Here is a 19,110-nt window from a genome sequence, read left to right on the forward strand (position 1 = left end):
ATTCAAGCTGAGGGTGACTGGTACCAAAGACTGGTTAAGTGACTATATAATCTAGGCAAGTGGTAGTACAGGCCTGACCTAAGGTTGTGTTGGTAGGAACGAAAACAAGGTTACAGATGTTATCGGCCTTAATGCTTATAAAATGTACTTGGCAGAACCTTGAAGCTATCAGATGCAAAGAGAAAGTGTCAAAGGAACTCTGGAAGTGAGACAGGATATATGATGATGATATCAAGTAAAAATAATAGAGGAAATTACTCCCCAAAAAATGTAAAGAGAAAACAGATCAGAAAATTGGTAACTGAATTCTAGAGCAAGACTGTCTTTAGGGAATTAACAAATGAGAAAGAAGATAAGCAACAGAAAGATGAGAGAAGAAAGGGAAAGAAGAGCCCAAGTGGCTCAGTCAGTTAAGCCTCCAACTCTTGACTTCAGCTCAGGTCATGAGATCAAGCCCTGCATCAGGCTCCCCATTATGCGGGGAGTCTGCTGGAGAGTCTCTCTCTCTTCCCCTCTCCCCCTGCCCCTCCCCCCACTATCTATCACTCTCTCTCTCTTTAAAATAAATAAATCTTAAAAAAAGGAAAGAAGATATACAACAGAAAAGTAGGAAGGAGAGTTTCTAGGACAGGGTAGGAAATTCAAACTGAAATATCAGTTAACTCTCATTTCTCAGCTCTTAAATTATCCATTGGAATTGGGAAATCCAAGCAAAAGAGCTTGAATGTACAGGAGTAAGTTGGGAAAAATTGTCCAAAGACCCAAAGGAGGGAAAATATTTACTCAAGAAATGAAGAGTAATGGCGATGCAAAGAAATTTGGAGATTGAAACTAAACCTCTGAAAGAATAGAAGGAAATGAGTACTCATTTTATTTTTAAAAATTATTCCTAAATTTTACACTATGCAGAAATCCTTCTTCCCTCAAGAAAAGCAATTAAGTCCTATTCAAAAAAGTCAAGAGGAAAGGCTGAGATTTGTGAGAACGCAGTCTCTGAAATGGATGTAGGTGGAAGCCAACTTGTAATACAATGTATAATAAGTCAAAATTGCTGTTAACAAAATCCCATCTGTTAGCCCAATCACTTTATAACGTTTAGTGCAATAAAAATGCCAGTATTTTGTTACTAGCTCTGTGCTGTATTACCTTCAATTACCCATGTGTTGTTGATACCCAATGAAAACTCATCCTTTGTCATGGAGACTCCAGAACTCCACAGGCAGGCACTAAGATTGGATAATGTGTTCTCTCAGATTCTGACAAGAGGTAAAAGATAGACATTTCTTTAATTCTAGTTTTTAGACTAAAATGATTGGCTCCCATTTCATTATCCAATCTTTTCAGAAATATTCAGTATCTTTTCAAACCTATTTGTTTTTCATACAGCAAGGGTAGGTGAAATCACACTTTCCATCTGACATTTGAGACCCTGCTACATGCTCTGTTGGGTGTTTCCTACCATTTTTCTGTGATTTTTTTTTAATAGCCTGACTTGTACATTTGGCTAATTTCTTTTTCATGCACATTGGGTTTTTTTCTTTGACTTCTTTTTCTTCTCTCTGAAGATACCTGTGTTGATCATTACTTGCATGGCTATCCTAGCTACTTCCCACTGGCCATTATGAAAATTTAAGTTTGCTTATATGTTGGACTTCTAAAGCAGCATCATAATACACTCTGTACATAATTATTATTAGCTAGCAAAAAGGAAGAAAATAATACTGGTTATTGGTGATATTTGAAAGTGGTATTTTTTTTTTTAAAGATTTTATTTATTTATTTGACAGAGAGACAGCGAGAGAGGGAACACAAGCAGGGGCAGTGGGAGAGGGAGAAGCAGGCTTCCCGCAGAGCAGGAGCCCGATGCGGGGCTCAATCCCAGGACCCTGAGATCATGACCTGAGCCGAAGGCAGACGCTTAACAACTGAGCCACCCAGGCGCCCCAAAAGTGGTATTTTATATACATATCCATAGGTTAAAATTCAGACCTGAGGAGAAATTACCTTTTTCTTGTTTGGTTTTTTTTCTACTAGAGATAGGAGACTAGATGCTTTTTTGTTTTTACTATATTTTGTTATGTTATTAAATCACAATGTAGTCCTATAAATTCCCTTTTTTTACTTAGTCCAGTAACATTTTGGACTGTGAATATTAATATTCTCTCTTCTTCCTCAGAAGACCAAGAGACTAAGGAATAAAGGAGCTTTGTTATAGGTCTGAACTTAAGAGTCAAAACAACTAGAAACTGGTGATCTCTGTGACATCTGTATTCCTCTGTCATATCTCACACCTTACCCTTGCCACTTTGCTCATAGAAAGGTTTATAAGAACAACTCTGCCCTGTACAGTTGTCCATTTCTGTGTTTTATATATTGTTTTCATTGTATTTTTACCTTATTTTCTAGAAGTTAATTTTTGTACAACTTTCAGACTAGAATAAGTTGGGCCATTAGAGTGGCCCCAGGGGGCGGGCTTTATAGTGGCAGTGGTATCACACCTTGACAACTTGGGAAGGATCATGCTTTGAATATGGAAAATATAAAGGGTATTGGTACACCTTTGAACTGAGAGAAAGGAATCATTAGACACTTAACAAGAATGCTAATCTCTCCCCATCTGAGATCTTCCCTTTGTCTAATACTTAGCACTGATCCATAATGCCTTTCTTGTCCTGCATATGTATGTATCTAAACTCATAAGAATTGGTTATTTATGACTTTGACTGTCTTTTTAACGTAAGTGATTTCGGTTTTAGGGTTTTTTTGTTTTTTTTTCTTTGCCAGTGAATGAAAGAAATAAGACCTGTCAAAAGACAAACATTTTACTTTTCTCAAGGCTAATAAGCTGGAGTCTGCTCCCCATAGGGCCTTCAGTTCTTCATTAGTAACTTAATTAAAAAGAAAAAAATCTGTTTTGAAACATAAGTACCCTACTAGTAGCATAATTCAGGGGTAAGCAAACTTCTTCTGTAGAAGTCCAGTTAGTATGGTCTCTGTTGAACTAGTTAACTCTGCTGTGGTAACATGAAAGCAATAATAGACAATATGTAAATGAATGAGCATTGCTGTGTTCCAGTAAAACTTTATTTATAAAAACAGGCAGTGGGCTGAATTTGTCTTGCAGTCTGCCGACCCTGGGCATAATGTGTTGATCATACATTATAGTAAAACCCTCTCTATTGGTTGAGAGAGGATCAGGGAGAAAATTTTTTTATTTTTATTTTTATTTTTTTAAAGATTTTATTTATTTGATGAGAGAGACACAGCGAGAGAGGGAACACAAGCGGGGGCAGTGGGAGAGGGAGAAGCAGGCTCCCTGCGGAGCAGGGAGCCCAATGCGGGGCTCAATCCCAGGACCCTGGGATCATGACCTGAGCCGAAGGCAGACGCTTAACAACTGAGCCACCCAGGCGCCCCGAGAAAATTTTTTTGAAAAGGAAAGATGTTACTACCTATCTGGGGCTTTCTAGTTGGTAAGATAAAAAGCAAGAAAATGACAATTATATAAGACATGTAAGTAAAAAAGGGTTTAGAGCTAGAGTTATTCTTCAGAGGGTTTCAAATATTAGATTACTGATAAAGTAGAGTGTTTATGATTTAGTGAAGCAGCTCTAAATATAGGAACTGTATCCTTTGTACAATAAGATGCAAAAAGCAATGTATGAGATGCTTAAAATAAATGATCAGTCTCTTTTGTCTTTGGCTTGGTCATAAGCTTTTTTAACCATTAAATAGAGAACTACAGATTTGTTGAATGTGCCAGGATATTTTAGGATCTGTACTTTAAGATGGACCCACACTGAACTTCTGCTGGAATAATTGAGTAAGAGAGACCTGATTTATCTTCCCTCCTTAAACAGTGTAAAACCAGACAAAATAAATAAAACAGTCTCCAGACAGTAGGCAGCACAGGACAGTGATCCCTCAGGGAAGGTAAACAAATGAGAGAATCCTACAATGGCCATAGCATTCTGTTTAAACAGAGTTTCTAGTCTACAGTGCAGGAAGGGGGGTCCTAAACCCAGAGGTCCAAATGAACTAAAACCAGAGGTCCAACTGAGTTAAGAACTGAAGGAGGCCAAGATGGCTAGAATTTACAGGAAAGAGTACCAGAGAAGAAAGCTGCACAGAGACAGAGCTCACACACTAAATATCTGCAGGGGGTTCCCTGGAGTCTTCAGCTCGATACTGGTCAGCACATGTGTATAAGGAGAGTATTCAAGGTAAAGGATGAAACCATTGGAAAGAAGCAGACAGAACATTCCCCCAAGTTCACACAGGCTGATAGCAGTTTATGTCCCCAGTAGCCAGAGTGGAGAAACCTCTCTCTAATAAATGGGATATTTTATTTAGTATTCAAAAAGATATTACATCAGTAGGGTACCAAATTTGCTCTAGATTAAAGGCTGCTCTCATTTCACCTCTCAAAGCTTAAAAATAAACCTAAAAAGGACCAAACTGTTTCCAAATAACCTAACTGAATTTCAGAATAAACCTCAAAAATGTGTAAAGTAATACCAAAAATCCAGCATCCAAAAACATAAAATGTCCTAATGTCCAGCATCCAGTCAAAATTATTGAGCATGCAAAGATGCAGGAAAATACAACCCAAAATGAGGACAAATATCAATCAATAGAAATGGATTTAGAAATGGCACAGATGTTAGAATTATTTGACAAGGATTAACATTTCTAAATATATTCTGTATTTCAAGAAGGTAAAGGAAAGCATAAGCCTGTTAAAGAAGAAATATAAAAAAGATTGAACTTCTAGAGAGGAAAAATGTGCTGGATGAAAACAGACATTGCAGAAGAAAAAATAGTAATTAATTTAAGTAAGTAATTTAAGACACAGCAGCAGAAGCTATTCAAAATTAAACACTGAGAGAAAAAAAATAGTCTTTGGAAAACAATAAACCATGCATGAATGAGCTGTGGGACAATATCAGGTGATCTAATATACATATTTGTAGTCTTAGGAAAGAGGAGAGTGAATGAAAAAATATTTGAAGTCCTAAATGTTCCAAATTTGATGAAAACTATAAATCCACAAATCCAAGAAGTTCAACAAATCACAAGCAGAAAAAACAAGAAAACCATACCAAGAAACATCATAATGAAATTGCATGAAATCAGTGATAAGCTCTTAAAAGCAGCCAGGTTGATTTTTTTTTTTTAAAGACAGATATTCAAAGAAACAAAGATTAGAATGACAGCAATCTTAGCATCTGAAACAATGCAAGCATAGAGCACTGAAAGAAAAAAATTGACAGCCTAGAATTCTATACCCAGCAAAAATATCTTTCAAAAAAACCAAAAACAAAACAAAGACTTTTTTAGACATATAAAAGCTGAAAGAGTTCATCAGTAGAAGACCACCACAAACCATTTAGGAAGGCTCAGATCCAAGTGCTACCTATAACAATTACTGCTATATGGTCTTGGACATACTTTAATTTCTGTGAACCTTCAGATATTCATCTGTGATATGAGAAACCTATTTAATGGGATTTTTATGAGGATCAAATGAGATAAGGAAAATAATAGACATTTGTTGAGTGCTTCCTTTGTGCCAAGCATGTGTTGTCTCATTAAAAATGAAAATCCAGTAAGAGGCCCAATAAGAGGTCTGAGATTTTTCTTATGCTATCATCTCTCTTCTTTCTTCAGTATCTGAAAAACTTGGGTTAGTCTAGAAGTTACCAAAATAGCTAATCAATCAAATTTTGTTGAAGTATTTTTCCTAACTTTGTTTTCCTTTAGTTACCACCATTAAATATGCTTAAAGGTGGGAATGAACAACTCTTCTTGCTATAATAGACTCATCAGCTAATAAATCACTTTGTGAAAGGGTTAGGTATGTCCTAAGCTAAACCTAATTTTTTTGGCTTGTGTTTTGGCTGCCTAATGTTTTTTTTTTTTTTTCCAGTCATGTTTATTGAGGTATAATTTATATACTGTCTGTGTAACTTTTATTATAAATCTGTTGGATAGAGGCCATGAATGTCTTTATAGCTTATACTTTGCCCCACTGAGTTTTTGGCACTCAATAAATGTTAAATAATATTTTTATTCAGCATTCTGCAGACAGAAAGCATATGGAAATAAATGTCACAGCACAGGTTGAAAATCCCCAAAAAGTTGTGTGTTATATTCTTTGGAAAAGCCAGTACAGAAATTTTTGTGAATAAAATTTATTTTAAAAAGCAGTTCCCAGGCACATAATTTACTTACTGATTTTTCTCTACCCTTCTTTTACTTTATTTTTATTTTTTTAGTTTTTAAAAGATTTTATTTATTTATTTGAGAGAGAGCAAGAGTGAGAGAGAGAGCATGAGTGGGTGAAGGGCAGAGGGAGAAGCAGGCTCCCTGCTCAGCGATGCAGGGCTCAATCCCGGGACCCTGGGATCATGACCCAAGCCAAAGGCAGACGCTCAACTAACTGAGCCACCCAGGCACCCCCACTTTATTTTTAAATTAAAACTTTTCCTCATCAAAACTAGTATATTAAAAATAGTATAACATTAATACAGTGTCATAAAAAGTATATAAATGACTTTTTAGATAGCATAAAGAAAAGGTAATTCTTAGTCTGAAGGACAGCATGAGGAAATATTTAAAAGCTTAAGCAATGTAAGTCTTTATCATATATTGTATGAAAAGAAATAAACAGCAGGTAGTTCTTTATCATTAAATATCAGCATGACTTAGAAGTGTATCACTGCTACAGCTGTCGCAGACCTTATAATGGTATTAGACTTTGATTCAATAATATTTTTCTCACCCGAGGATCTGGCACTACTTAAATATCTTACTCTATTCTCAGTAAGGTAATTATTGCTTCAGAATAATGAAAGACATTGTAAATTGAAATTAAACTTGAGCCCAAAAAACAAATTTTATGTAAAAGATAATATATCCCAGTTATCTGTATAGAAGAAATTGTTAACCATAATCAGTTATACAAAACCATTTAGATAGTATGTATCTAAATTATCTTTACATAATTTGCTCACCCTGTGATTGATCTGCTGACCACACTTACTTTCATTTGATTTTTGTGAGGATTTTTGTAAGGATTAACATAATCTGAACTATCTTAATTGGGCCGTGTTACTTAACCTCTCTAAGGCTTAGGATTCTCATACATAAAATGTGGATGGTGATTCCAAACATAGCTTAGCTTGGTGCCCCTAACTTGGAATCTCTCAAAAGGCTGTAATCAAGATGTCAGCCATGGCTGTAATCATATCACTACTGGGGGAGAATCCACTTCCATAATCACTCATATGTCTGTTTCCAAGCCTCAGATCCTCACCAGTGGTTAGCCATGGGCCATAGGTGTACTCATAACATGACAGCTTTCCTCTAGAGCAGAAGCTCAGAGAGCATGTGAGTAAAAGAATAAACAAGGCATCCCATCACTTTTGTCATATATTTTTAGAAGCAAGTCATTGAGTCCAGCCCACACTCAAGGGGAGGGAATTATACAGAAGTTTGAGTGTGAGCAGTCAGGGGATCATTGGAAGCCAATCTGGAGGCTACACATATGATCCAGAGATAAGACAAATCACTGAATGTCCTCTGGATGCTCTGGAACTTGTTTAAACTATCCTGAGATCTTATCAAGAACCTGAATTCAATAGGCAAAATGATTTTACCTGTAAGGTTCACATTATAAATATTCCATTTATTCCTAGCAACAATCTAATGCAACAGATATTATTGGCATCAATTTTATTGATATAAACTGATATAATGAGTGACTTGTTCAAGATTGCTGTAAAACTACACCCTTAGTGTAGGTCTTCTAATTCTAAGCCCTATACTCTTTCCTTTTTTTTTTTTTTTTTTTAAGATTTCTTTCTTTTTTTTTTTTTTAAGTAATCTCTATACCCAATGTGGGGCTTGAACCCACAACCCCAAGATCAAGAGTCACATGCTCCACCAACTAAGCCAGCCAGGCACCCAACCCCCTGTACTCTTTCCATTTGGCCTCCTGACCAGTACTATCTTACACTTAAGGCCATTCAAAGAGAGCATGATACATTTAAATGTATATACAAATATGTGAATTTTATATATAGAAAGAAAGACAGATAACATTCTTAGACACAGAAGACTATGTTATAGGCTCTCACCTACACCACACCATTTAGGATTTACAGTATTGTTTCAAATATTATTGAATCAAAGTCTAATACCATTGTAAGGTCTGCAACAGCTATAGTGGTGATATACCTCTAGGTTAACAGTATCTGTTAGCCTAAAACTATATATAGGAGATAAATACTTGTTGAATGAAGAGGTAACAAAGTAAAAACAACATTACTGGTTTGGTGGCTCCATTCACCCTTGGCTTTCCCCAAAGCTCTGGACTCCTGTTAACTTGAGTGAGGACCATGGCGAGCCCCCCATTGAATTTTCTGCTTCCTCCATGCTTTGGAGCAACAAAGTAGTTTGTTTTGGATGGATAGGCTGCTTTCTGTGGATAGTCAGAAGTTACCTTTCTTTGGTCGAGTTGGATCTTCTCCTTTTTTGTTTCATTCCATGAAATTTCAGCCTGGTAATATCAGGACCCCTCATGTCTGAGATCAAAAATAGAGTGGTAACATTAGCAAGCAGATAATGGTTCTAAATGGATTCAGTGCCTTAAAGTGAAGAGCAGGAAGTGCAGGGGCAAGGGTTATGAGCTATGAGTGCTGGTAGTTAGTGGTTAGTAGTCATACCCTTCAGATCACCCTGGAGAAAAGAGAGGTAAATTTTGTTTTTAAAGGCATTTGCTAACTTCACAAAATAACTTTGTGGTATGTGGTATGTAAAGAAAGATAGAAAACTATCTTTTTTACAGAAGCAAAATAATAGTTCTACAACTAAGAAGTAAATTTCACCAAGTCAGAGGGTACAAGGTCAATATACAGAAATCATTTGTATTTCCATATAACTAGTAACAAATAATTGGAATTGAAATAAGAATATGGACAACTTATGATTTTAGTTTAATATTGATTACAGATCATTCTGCTTTATAAATTAAAACTGAAGTGTTATCAGACAAACTGCAGAGAAAACAGTTTTCTCCTCAATTGAATATAAAGGAAATAGCTCTTTGATACCCACAAACATGCACCTGAGTTTCTCCTTCCTTTCTGTATAATCTGAGGATTGTGCTTTCTAATAGTGGCTTGCTAATCCCTTTAAATAGCTCGTAATGCAAGTATTCCATAGTTTTCATTAACCATGAATTTCAGCTCCTTTAAAAAAAAAACAAAAAAACCCCTCAAAACCCATACTTGGTGGTTGTTTCACTAGCACCCTTTTAGCCTGGTCGATGAAGCAGCAAGCCTACTGCAAATCCTAAATAATGTGGTGTAGATGAGAGTCTGAGACTTTAATTATATGTCATTTTATTCACAACACTCAATTCCAGGAAGGAAAAAATGACTTTGCTGTTGTAAAAGACATATTATGTGAGTATCATTCATTGTAAACCAAAAATGATACTGTATTAGAGCACAGACAACAATGGGAACTAATTCTGAAAATGTGACCTGTCTGGGAAACTGAATAATAGTGAAAGTTATCAAAATGGAAAGAAGTGTTAATGTGAAATCCAGCCTTCTCAGAAATACTCTTTCCTGGCCTGTTTGGTTTTGCTTTTGTTGCTTGTCATGCATGAATGAAAGTGCTACACTCTCAGGGGAGCAGGAATAACCTCTGTCAGTTGTTTATTTCCTTAATCCTTCCTCCTTTGTGATTTTTGATGTCAGATCCAAAATGGAAAGCCTGTAAATATAATGATTATCACATGGATAATCACTTGCATTAGGAACCGCCCTGCTTCTCTATTCTAACCCTAGCTGTTCTCTACACGTCACATCCACTCTGCGGTTGGATTTTAACCTGACTGCTTCATTAGATTTGTGAACTCAGTACGTGGCGCCCTGGGGCAGCACAGATGGGGACATGCTTGTTTTCTTTTCTCACTTTTACTGCAAAGACACACTAAAAAGTCCTTTTCAATTTAGTATGATCAGTTCACTTGGAATTAACCCTGATATTTGGAACCTGCCTTACTCTTCTGCCCACATCCATACCCTTTTTTCCTTCCCTACTTTCGGACCTAATGCCTTTTCTTTCTGTCCCTCCCTCCATGCAGTGAATCTGAGGACTAAAACTCTGGTTAAAATGCTTACTAGGTCAAACTGTTCCCCTATGTTGTTTTATTATTTGTTTTGCTGGGAGGGAAAAATAAATGTTGTTCCATCATTGTATCTACAAACACCTTCAGATCAGAGGTTAGCTGTGGGAAAGTCTGCAGTGATGTGAGCCAGCTGCCTTCTCTAATGGAGTGACTGGGGGCACCAGCTCAAGATCAAAAGAAGATAGGAGGAAGTCAGGAGATAAGATCTTTTTAAGCTATAGAACAAGTGCTTAGCTTTTCAGTGATAGGGCACAGCTCTGCAAACCTGTGTGAGGGGGCGCTAAGATAAAATATTGAGTCGACTTTTCTTCAGCATGTCCTTCCTCAATCAGAAATACGTTGGCGCTACAAATAGTTTACAGATGTGGAAGTGTCCTCGGGCCTGGTTTCCTTAAAGAATAATGATCTGACATTTATATATGTGTCTTCTTGCAATTAGCCAGTTCCACTATACCATAAGAGATCACAGTTAATTGCTTCTTACATCTGTGTGGGCAAAACTGGACATTAAAAAAGCATTTTAACCACTGGATGTTGAATTTTGAGTTTTTTATTTTTTTAGTGCAGTTTTAGTCATACAGGTTCTTCATATTAATTTTGTCTTCTAGTTCTCTGGACTTCTTTCATGCCTCTGATGAAGCTCTGTATAAATAAGCAGTTCTAGCAGAGCTTTTCAGTTATCTTTTTGATATAAGAATTAGCTTGGTTAATTCTTGGATTGGACAGCTTGGAAAAATACTATATTGATATCTTTTGAAACTTATCCTTTTCCTTGACATCCAGTCCAGCAAATATTATTGACTATATGGTGTATCAAGTTCTATTATAGTAAATAGAGAGGCCAACCTTGCTTGTACCAATTGTTAAGATCATAATTCAATTTTTCATTAATCTACATCACCAAAGCTAACTTGATCACCCTTGTGCTTCTGTAGTGAACAGCCTAAGGAATTGTACTTTCAGCTTATCTCTATTAACTTAAGCATTTAGCCGTAATCATCCATTTCAACCTTTTCAAGCCCTCACAATGGGTCTTTAACTCTATATATCATTAGTATATTGGACCATAAGTACATACATACTTCTTTTCCCAGTGTTTTCCTTAACACGTAGATAGTACCCAAATTTGTGCTGGAGACACTGACTTACTTTCTGCCTTACATGGTTTGGTGCGGCAGTCGTTTCAGTTGAGTTGGATCTGCTCACTACTCAGGCTCAAATCCCATCCTTCTATTAATATCTCTTGGCAAAGATAATTTTGGAGGAATGTAAGTTAAGATGTAGAGGCTCTTGACAGTTGTCTGCAGTATTTTTTTTTTTTTTCATTTTCAAGAGGGAAGTTGAGATGAAAAGTAATATTGCTTCTATTTTCTGTATCAGTCCTAAAATTAAAATATATGCAGAGAGTACAGAAAGGGAAAGGACTTGGTTACACAGATGTGTTTTTGTCATTTGATAGCCTGTTTTAGGAGCATTAGTGGATATAGCAATGTTCACCAGATTGTGCCCTTAAGATATTCAGGAACCTAGAAAAACTGTGAATTTAAAAATTTTAACTAGGGGTACCTGGGTGGCTCAGTTGGTGAAGCGTCCGACTCTTGATTCCAACTCAGGTTATGATCTCAGGGTCGTGATATCCAGCCCCGTGTTGGGCTCCACGCTCAGCATGGAGTCTGCTTGAGATTCTCTCCCTCTGCCCCTTCCCCCTCTCGTACTCTCTCTCTCTCTCTAATAAATAGATAAAATCTTTAAAAAATAAAATAAAAATTTTAACTCTTTTTTTAATGTTCGACTTTTGTTAACCTGTCATCTATATAAAAGAGAAATTGGGGAGGAGGAAGACTGTGTGCTATAAAAGTTTTCAAACAGATAAAATAGAAATACTGAATACATCTAGATTTTTTTTTTTCAGGAAAACATCCCCCACATCTGACCATATAATTCTGAATAACCTCAGTGAGAAAGAAAAAATGGAAAATAGAAAATATCCAAAAAAGTGGCATGTTTGAGCAGTTAGCTCCATGAAAATCTTAGATTGGAAAAAAAGGCAACAAAATACAAATTTGAAAAGAGCATCAAATAACAAAGACAATGCTAACAAATTGTGTGACAATATATTGAAAATTTGAGTGATAAACTACATCTAAATTTAGTAGTTGATAACATTTTGCCATTTTTACTTCACTTTAATTTTTTTAAGTATTCTAAAGTAAATTATATATATCATGCCATTTTATCCCTAAATACTTGAGAAGAAAACTCTAAAATTAAGGACATTTACCTTATCAAATAATAATTCCTAATGTTATCTCAATCCTGTTTCATAATCAGATTTCTCTAATTGTCCGAAAAATGCCTTTCTTGAATGGTTTGTTAAAAACAAGACTCAGTAAAGGTCTATACATTGCTCTTGGTTATTTTTCCCCTCCCCACATGACACTGATTTATTGAAGAGACCAAGCTATTTGTCCTGTAGAATGTCCTACTTTATGGATTTGTCCATTTACTTTCTCATTGTATCATTTAACTTGTTCTCCTATCCTCTATATCTTCTGTAGACTGCGGTTATTGAATCAAAGTTTTGATTAATTAGTGTTAAAAACACGGTCAGAAAACTTTATAGGTGGTGCTGTGTCCTTTATACTGCATCTTAATGGAAGGCACAGAATATTTGGTGATTCCACTATTAATGATGAAAACTGATAAGATCGATCACTGGGTTAAGGTGATGACAGCTTGATCCTTCCATTATAAAGTTACACTTTGCCCCCCGTGACCGGCATATAATCTGTGATATTTTGATTCCATGAAATACTCAGCTTCCCGTCATCCTTTTATCTAATAAATTTAGCATCCATTGATGATCCTTGCCTGAATAAATTTCATTAGGGATTGCAAAATGGTGATTTTCTGAATCTATACATTTATTAGCAGTGATTCTTCTCTGCAGAAGAGCTTTTCTGAAAGGTATTGTTTCAATTAAAAACACAACCACCAGTATGTTCCTTAGGTTTCAAATGATTGTCTTTCTTTGCTGGGGTCAAAACACCTGAACTCACTGTGACAGCTGCAGTAAAAACATGCACTATATCTTCTTTATTCTAAGTTGTGAAGTGTGTTGACATTATGCTGCCTTTTTTTTTTTTCATGCCAAGGGAAAAAAAGAAACCTTTTTTGGTGTAAGAATAAAAATTGAACTATGTGGGTATATTGAGATAATTGTGTAAAAAGAAGACTGTTTGAATGAGTTTCAAAATGGATTATTTCTTCATTACCTATCACTTTATAATTAACTGTTCTTTTTTTTTTATTTCAGGAAGCTGCCACTTTTGCTAGAGAGCAAGGCTTTGAGGTGAGTTAACCCACAATTGCACACTAAACAGATCCTAAAGGTTTTTTCTAGCTGATAATGAAGTTCTTTTGGACAGTGATTGATGTGCTATTATACTCTCAGAGCCTCGCAGCAGTTGCCATGGAAACTTGGCAGTCGTCATGGTTTCTTTGTTCTGCCAGCACAGTGTTATGACGCACTCTGCTAGGTCTGCACCCAACATCGCCTACAGATGTTATTTATTGAATTTTGAAAAGCCTCTTGGGAAGCCAAGAGGTTGGGCACGGTTTCAAGCTGCCTCTGCAGATATGGGGCCTGTCAGTTTGTTCAGTTAAAAAGCTACCTCATTAGCTGTATTACATTTCATAAGGATTCACTGGTAAAGCAGTGGTGGAGCAAGACTAAATAGTGAAATATAATGTCATTTAAATAATTTCACCCCTACCACATGTAGATTATCATTATGCAAATTAATTTCCAAAAGGTTGTACTTAACAGTTGTTATGAACTGATTAATTTAAATCCTGCTCATATAAACTTCCTGTTTTAATCCTTTTTTTCCATCTCTCTTTTTTTTTTTTTTGGATAGCATAAAACATATATTAATTTTCTGAAACCAGGTATCAATAATTGGCTTTAATTTCCAGGTCCTAATTCTGTTTTCCCAGTGGAAGTATTAGTTGTCAAGATTCAAAACTCCATGTGGTGGTTGTTGGCAAAATTAGGATAACAGACAAGACCATGTTTTTATCTATATAATATCCATCTTCTAGTTGATTGTTAGAAAACACTGACTTTAATCTGAACCCAGGTTAACTGACAGAGAATTCATAAACTGAGTTTATAAGTTTTATAAGCATCATATTTATTGAGCCAGAACTATGTAGAATGCTGTGTTCTCTACAGCAACTTGGAATGTTGCATGGTAGTAATTTTTAAAAATTAAACTGACTAGAGCTGGAATATAGAAACTCTTTATTTACATGCTCAGCATTGTCTACCATCTAGAGAAGCTGTGAGCATTGATTAGATGTATCAGTAAGCTCACTTTGAACTCTTTAGAGAAAAGTGTTGTATGAATTTGTGATGGAACTATTATTTAAATGTACTAAAGGCAGATTCATTATCGAACAACAAAGTAATACATGTGCATGTTACTCATGTCATAGGACTTGACAACCAGACATAAAGCTTCCTCTTCTTGGAGGAAGACAGTAGCTTCTGGTATACATATTCTTTGTAAAAACCATATCAGGGCAGAAAAGCTTGCCTCAAAATACTTGATTATTAGAACTATGATAGCTGCTTGGGAGTTTTCTTTTTTTGTTTTAATATATTCTTATAAATATAGGGTTGAGTCACATGAAGAAGGAATAAAAATTTCCAAGTATTTGTTGAATCTAATTTAAGTTTCACTTTGTAATTTCCCAAACTGGTGATTGGTATTCACAAGTAAATATACTCAGGGTAATATTCAATTTAAACATCAAATGTTTTGATCATGAAAATATAAGTACATGTTTTCAGTCATGTCTGAAGGTTTCACTAATGTTAAGTTCTAATATTAACAATTGATACTCTCTTTTGTTACATCAATATTCTCCATAGATAAGAGCTTGTCCAGTGTAAATTTATAGCTTGTTTTCAGTGCTAACATTAAAAAATGTATTTTAGTTCTAGAAAATAACTGGTTTTGTATATGCTTAGAAATCTAACATGTTACATAACAAATGATCATGACTCTGTAGTACCTGCAGATAATAATTTTAAATAATTTATTAAACCCAAATTCATACTTTTATTGCCCACTTGAGCTACATGCTTTGAATATGCTTGGTTTAAATTCAGTCTTAGTGACAAAATTCTTTTTCTATTTTCTACTAATCGGCACCGTATTAACCTTTCTATTAGTTCTTATTTACCAATTCTAGAATTTTTTTCTTAACCATAAATCTGCCATAATTGATTACAGCATATAAACAAAGTGATGATGTTTATAATAGGATATCTTATGACCTTCTAACGTAGCAAAACTAATCTGTTGGTGATGTTGACAATGATAGTTAGATTAGGTAAAGCACACCGTGTCTTGATGTCACCCTTCATGGGTTCCCTAAAATACTACAAGCATTGCAAAATATATAAGAGCCATGAGTAGAATATTTTTGTTATTAAATATAACCCATATATGGAATGCTATCTAGGGGAATTCAGTGATTTTTAAAATGTCATTAAAGTTTCCTTAGTCCATTAGACAGTAATAGGAAAGCCTAGGTTTGAAACTCGGTGTTTTTAAAGAATCAAACAAGAATAAATCACTTTATCTTAATGGTTTAATACCTATAGAAATGTGTCAATGCTCTCTGGTCTACTGTGACAAACGAGACAAAATCTGCATTTTATCCCTCTCAACCTTAATTTTACCTCTAAATTGGGGCATGCATGAGGAAAGAAATGAAAAGATTAAAAAGAAAGGTGAGCATTTTTTTTTCTTTCCACCAGCTCTGCTGTCCTACCCTCATTTTCTATTATAAATCCCAATCAGTTCCCAAAGCCACTGAATATTGCCACTAGTGATATGTCTGTTAACAGACCAGTCCAAATGCCTCTAAAAATAACCAGTGTTTATTCATCAGGAAATATCTTCAGTGGCATTGTTTATGATATTCTGGTTAGCTTCTCTGCAAATTTTAGATAATCTTTCTTTTTAAAAAAATCTTTAATCTTTAAAATGAATTGGGCAATTTTTAGTAAGAAGAGGCAGCTTAGGAGGGCACTGGAGAATGAGATAAAAACTGGAGCTGGGCAGAGCACAAAGCAGAAGAGAGAGGATATATATATATATATGAGATAGAAAATTGCATAGTGCCTGATTTAAATGACAGACCTGCTAAGAATTTAAAATGACAATTCTTGAGGTAAAAAGTTTCATGAGGCCTTTTATTATTCTGGAAAATCAGTTCAGACTGCAGTGTGTTTTTAAATCTATTTTATCTTGAACTGAAGCGATTAAAGGTTTATATTTTTAGAACCTAAATAAAAATAAGGTACTTAAAAATATGTTTCATTATGAAACCTTTTATAAAAGCTGTATTGAAAATTGATTTAAATTAAATAAAGAAAATACCTCCAAAGCCTAAATATAATATTCTTTGTATTTTCATTCTTTGTGCAATGGACTCTATGCCAAATGATGAAGGTAATTCATACCTTCTCTATTGGGTCATTTATTCAGTTTACTCCAAGCAACGAATTTTAATTTTATTTTAGATCTCTAAGATATATTACTTCTGACCATAGAGGAAACAAAGCAATCCTTTTCCCCTTTCCAACTTTCCCCACAGCCCCTGACTCTATCCAGAGGATCTCAGACTTGTAATCTTTCTCTGACTGTTGATGACTCTATCATCTTATACCACTGAGACAGGAAAGTATTGAATTGTGTTATCCAATATGGCATCCATTAGCCACATATGGCTATTTAAATTCAAATTAATTAAAATTAAATAAAATTTAAAATTCAGTTCCTAAATCTCAATAGGCACATTTCAAGTGCACTCTATACCCTATGTAGCTAGGGACTACCATATTAGACAGTGCAAATATAGAATATATCCATCATCACAGAAAATTCCATTGATCAACACTGGATAGAAAGTCCACAGAGTATTCAGGCGGTATTGATTCCCAAAGAATTCTCCCGAGATTTTTCTAAGGTTCTTGTGTTCCTCACAAATACAAAGAATACAATGAACGATCACCCAGAGTTTCTGGAAATAAGACACTATGTTAGGTCCTGCTGGCTAAGAGAGTATAATGCTACTTTTCTAGGTGACTGAGTCCCAAAAGAGGAGAGTTTTAAAAGAGTAAATTAACAGAAAGAGAAAGGTAGTCTTTTAATGCTCTTCATTTAGTCATTTATTCATTCAGTAAATATTTACTGAGCACTAACTCTGTGCCTAACACTTTGATAGACCCTGAAGACAAGACAGAAATGACCAGAGAGGGGCGCCTGAGTGGCTCAGTTGGTTAAGCAACTGCCTTCGGCTCAGGTCATGATCCTGGAGTCCCGGGATCGAGTCCCGCATCGGGCTCCCTGCTCGGCAGGGAGTCTGCTTCTCCCTCTGACCCTCCTCCCTCTCATGCTCTCTGTCTCTCACTCTCTCTCTCTCAAATAAATAAATAAAATCTTTAAAAAAAAAAAAAGAAATGACCAGAGAGTATACTGTGAAAGAGAACATGGGAGGGGTTCCTATTTTTTAGATAACGATAGTCATGGAATGACTCTCTGAGGAAAGCAAAACTTGAAAAATACGGGTATCTAGTATTGACAGAAAAAAGCAAAACAAACAAACAACAGGGAACAAGAGCACATAGGCCCAAAAGGGAAAGAGCATAATGTACTGTGTACTCCAAGAACTGACAGAAGGCCAATGTGACTGGAATGAAGTAAGCGAGGAGGAGGTAGTAGGAGATAAGACTGGAGACTGACACGTCATGTGAACACCATAATTATTATAGGAGGTTCTGTTTGGAAGACAAAAGAATGTGATATGGTTAAGTGAGGCAGTGTGTGGGAACACCAAAATTGGTATTCTATAGGAGTAGGTAGATTATGACAGTATTAACATTTGTATCATCAGCTTGTTAAAAATGGAAAGAAGAGAGTGTATTCTTTAATTTGGAAGACAATGCTAAATTTAAGTGTGTAATCAGCAGTGACAATAAAAGCATAATTTAACATCTATAAAATGCCTCACAGTTTATATAAAACCTTTTCCAACATATGATTAATACATTTAATATTCACACAAACCTTTTGGGGGTAGGTAGGGTGTGTATTACCATATCAGTTCAACAGATTAAAATAAAAAAATAGGCTACATGACTTGTTCAAGGTCACACATAGCTAATATATCATGGAGCCAGAACCAGAGCCAGCTCTTTAAGTGTTGTACTCTTTATATACTACACTTCTTTCTTACTCACATCCTAACACATTGGAGGAGGAGATTAGATTTCCAAATGACCTTGGAAAATGAGAAATATCTTGGAAATCAAAAATTGAAAATCACTAGGGTAAAATACAAGCCAGAATAATTAAGAGAAAAAAATAGCAAACTTAAATTCAAGATCAGTAATGACTTGTGCATGTGGCAGAAAAATTATTTCAGTTGAACATGCTATAGTTTTGTGATAACAACAGGAAGCACACTGCCGGAATTCAAAAAGCAGTACAATCTGTGGATAGCATGGAATATTGGTTGAGAGTGTAATTTCTGGAGTCAGACTTTGTGGATGCTAGCCCTGGTTCCACCACTTAGTATATTTGTGACCTTAGGAAGCTTCTTAACCTCTCTGACTCAGTTTATTCCCCTACAAAATGAGGATATAGGAATAATACCTACTGCCTGTAGAAGTTAAGATTTAGTGAGCACTTCAGAGCTATATACATGGCTCATAGCTAAATTGTATGAGCTTTCTTCTACTCCTCCCCCCTTTTTCCTTTCTCTCCTCCCTTATTAGATACCATATTTGAATTCCCAATACTCAAAACTCTTGACGGCCTTTCTAG

At 35.5% G+C, this 19,110-nt stretch overlaps 1 protein-coding gene across 4 annotated transcripts in view; it reads left to right on the forward strand.

Moving 5' to 3' along the window:
- The window catches only part of ADK (adenosine kinase), a 506,764-nt gene that overhangs the window by 393,908 nt on the left and 93,746 nt on the right, over nt 1-19,110 (forward strand). For all 4 annotated transcript variants that reach the window (XM_032423645.1, XM_032423647.1, XM_032423646.1 and 1 more), the window contains one exon: nt 13,521-13,556. In XM_032423645.1, coding sequence (XP_032279536.1) covers nt 13,521-13,556 — 36 coding nt within the window. The remainder of the gene's footprint in view (nt 1-13,520; nt 13,557-19,110) is intronic.

This window comes from Phoca vitulina, unplaced genomic scaffold (genome assembly GCF_004348235.1).
Source record: "Phoca vitulina isolate PV1807 unplaced genomic scaffold, GSC_HSeal_1.0 scaffold29, whole genome shotgun sequence".
In the NCBI taxonomy this organism is placed as follows: Eukaryota; Metazoa; Chordata; class Mammalia; order Carnivora; family Phocidae; genus Phoca; species Phoca vitulina.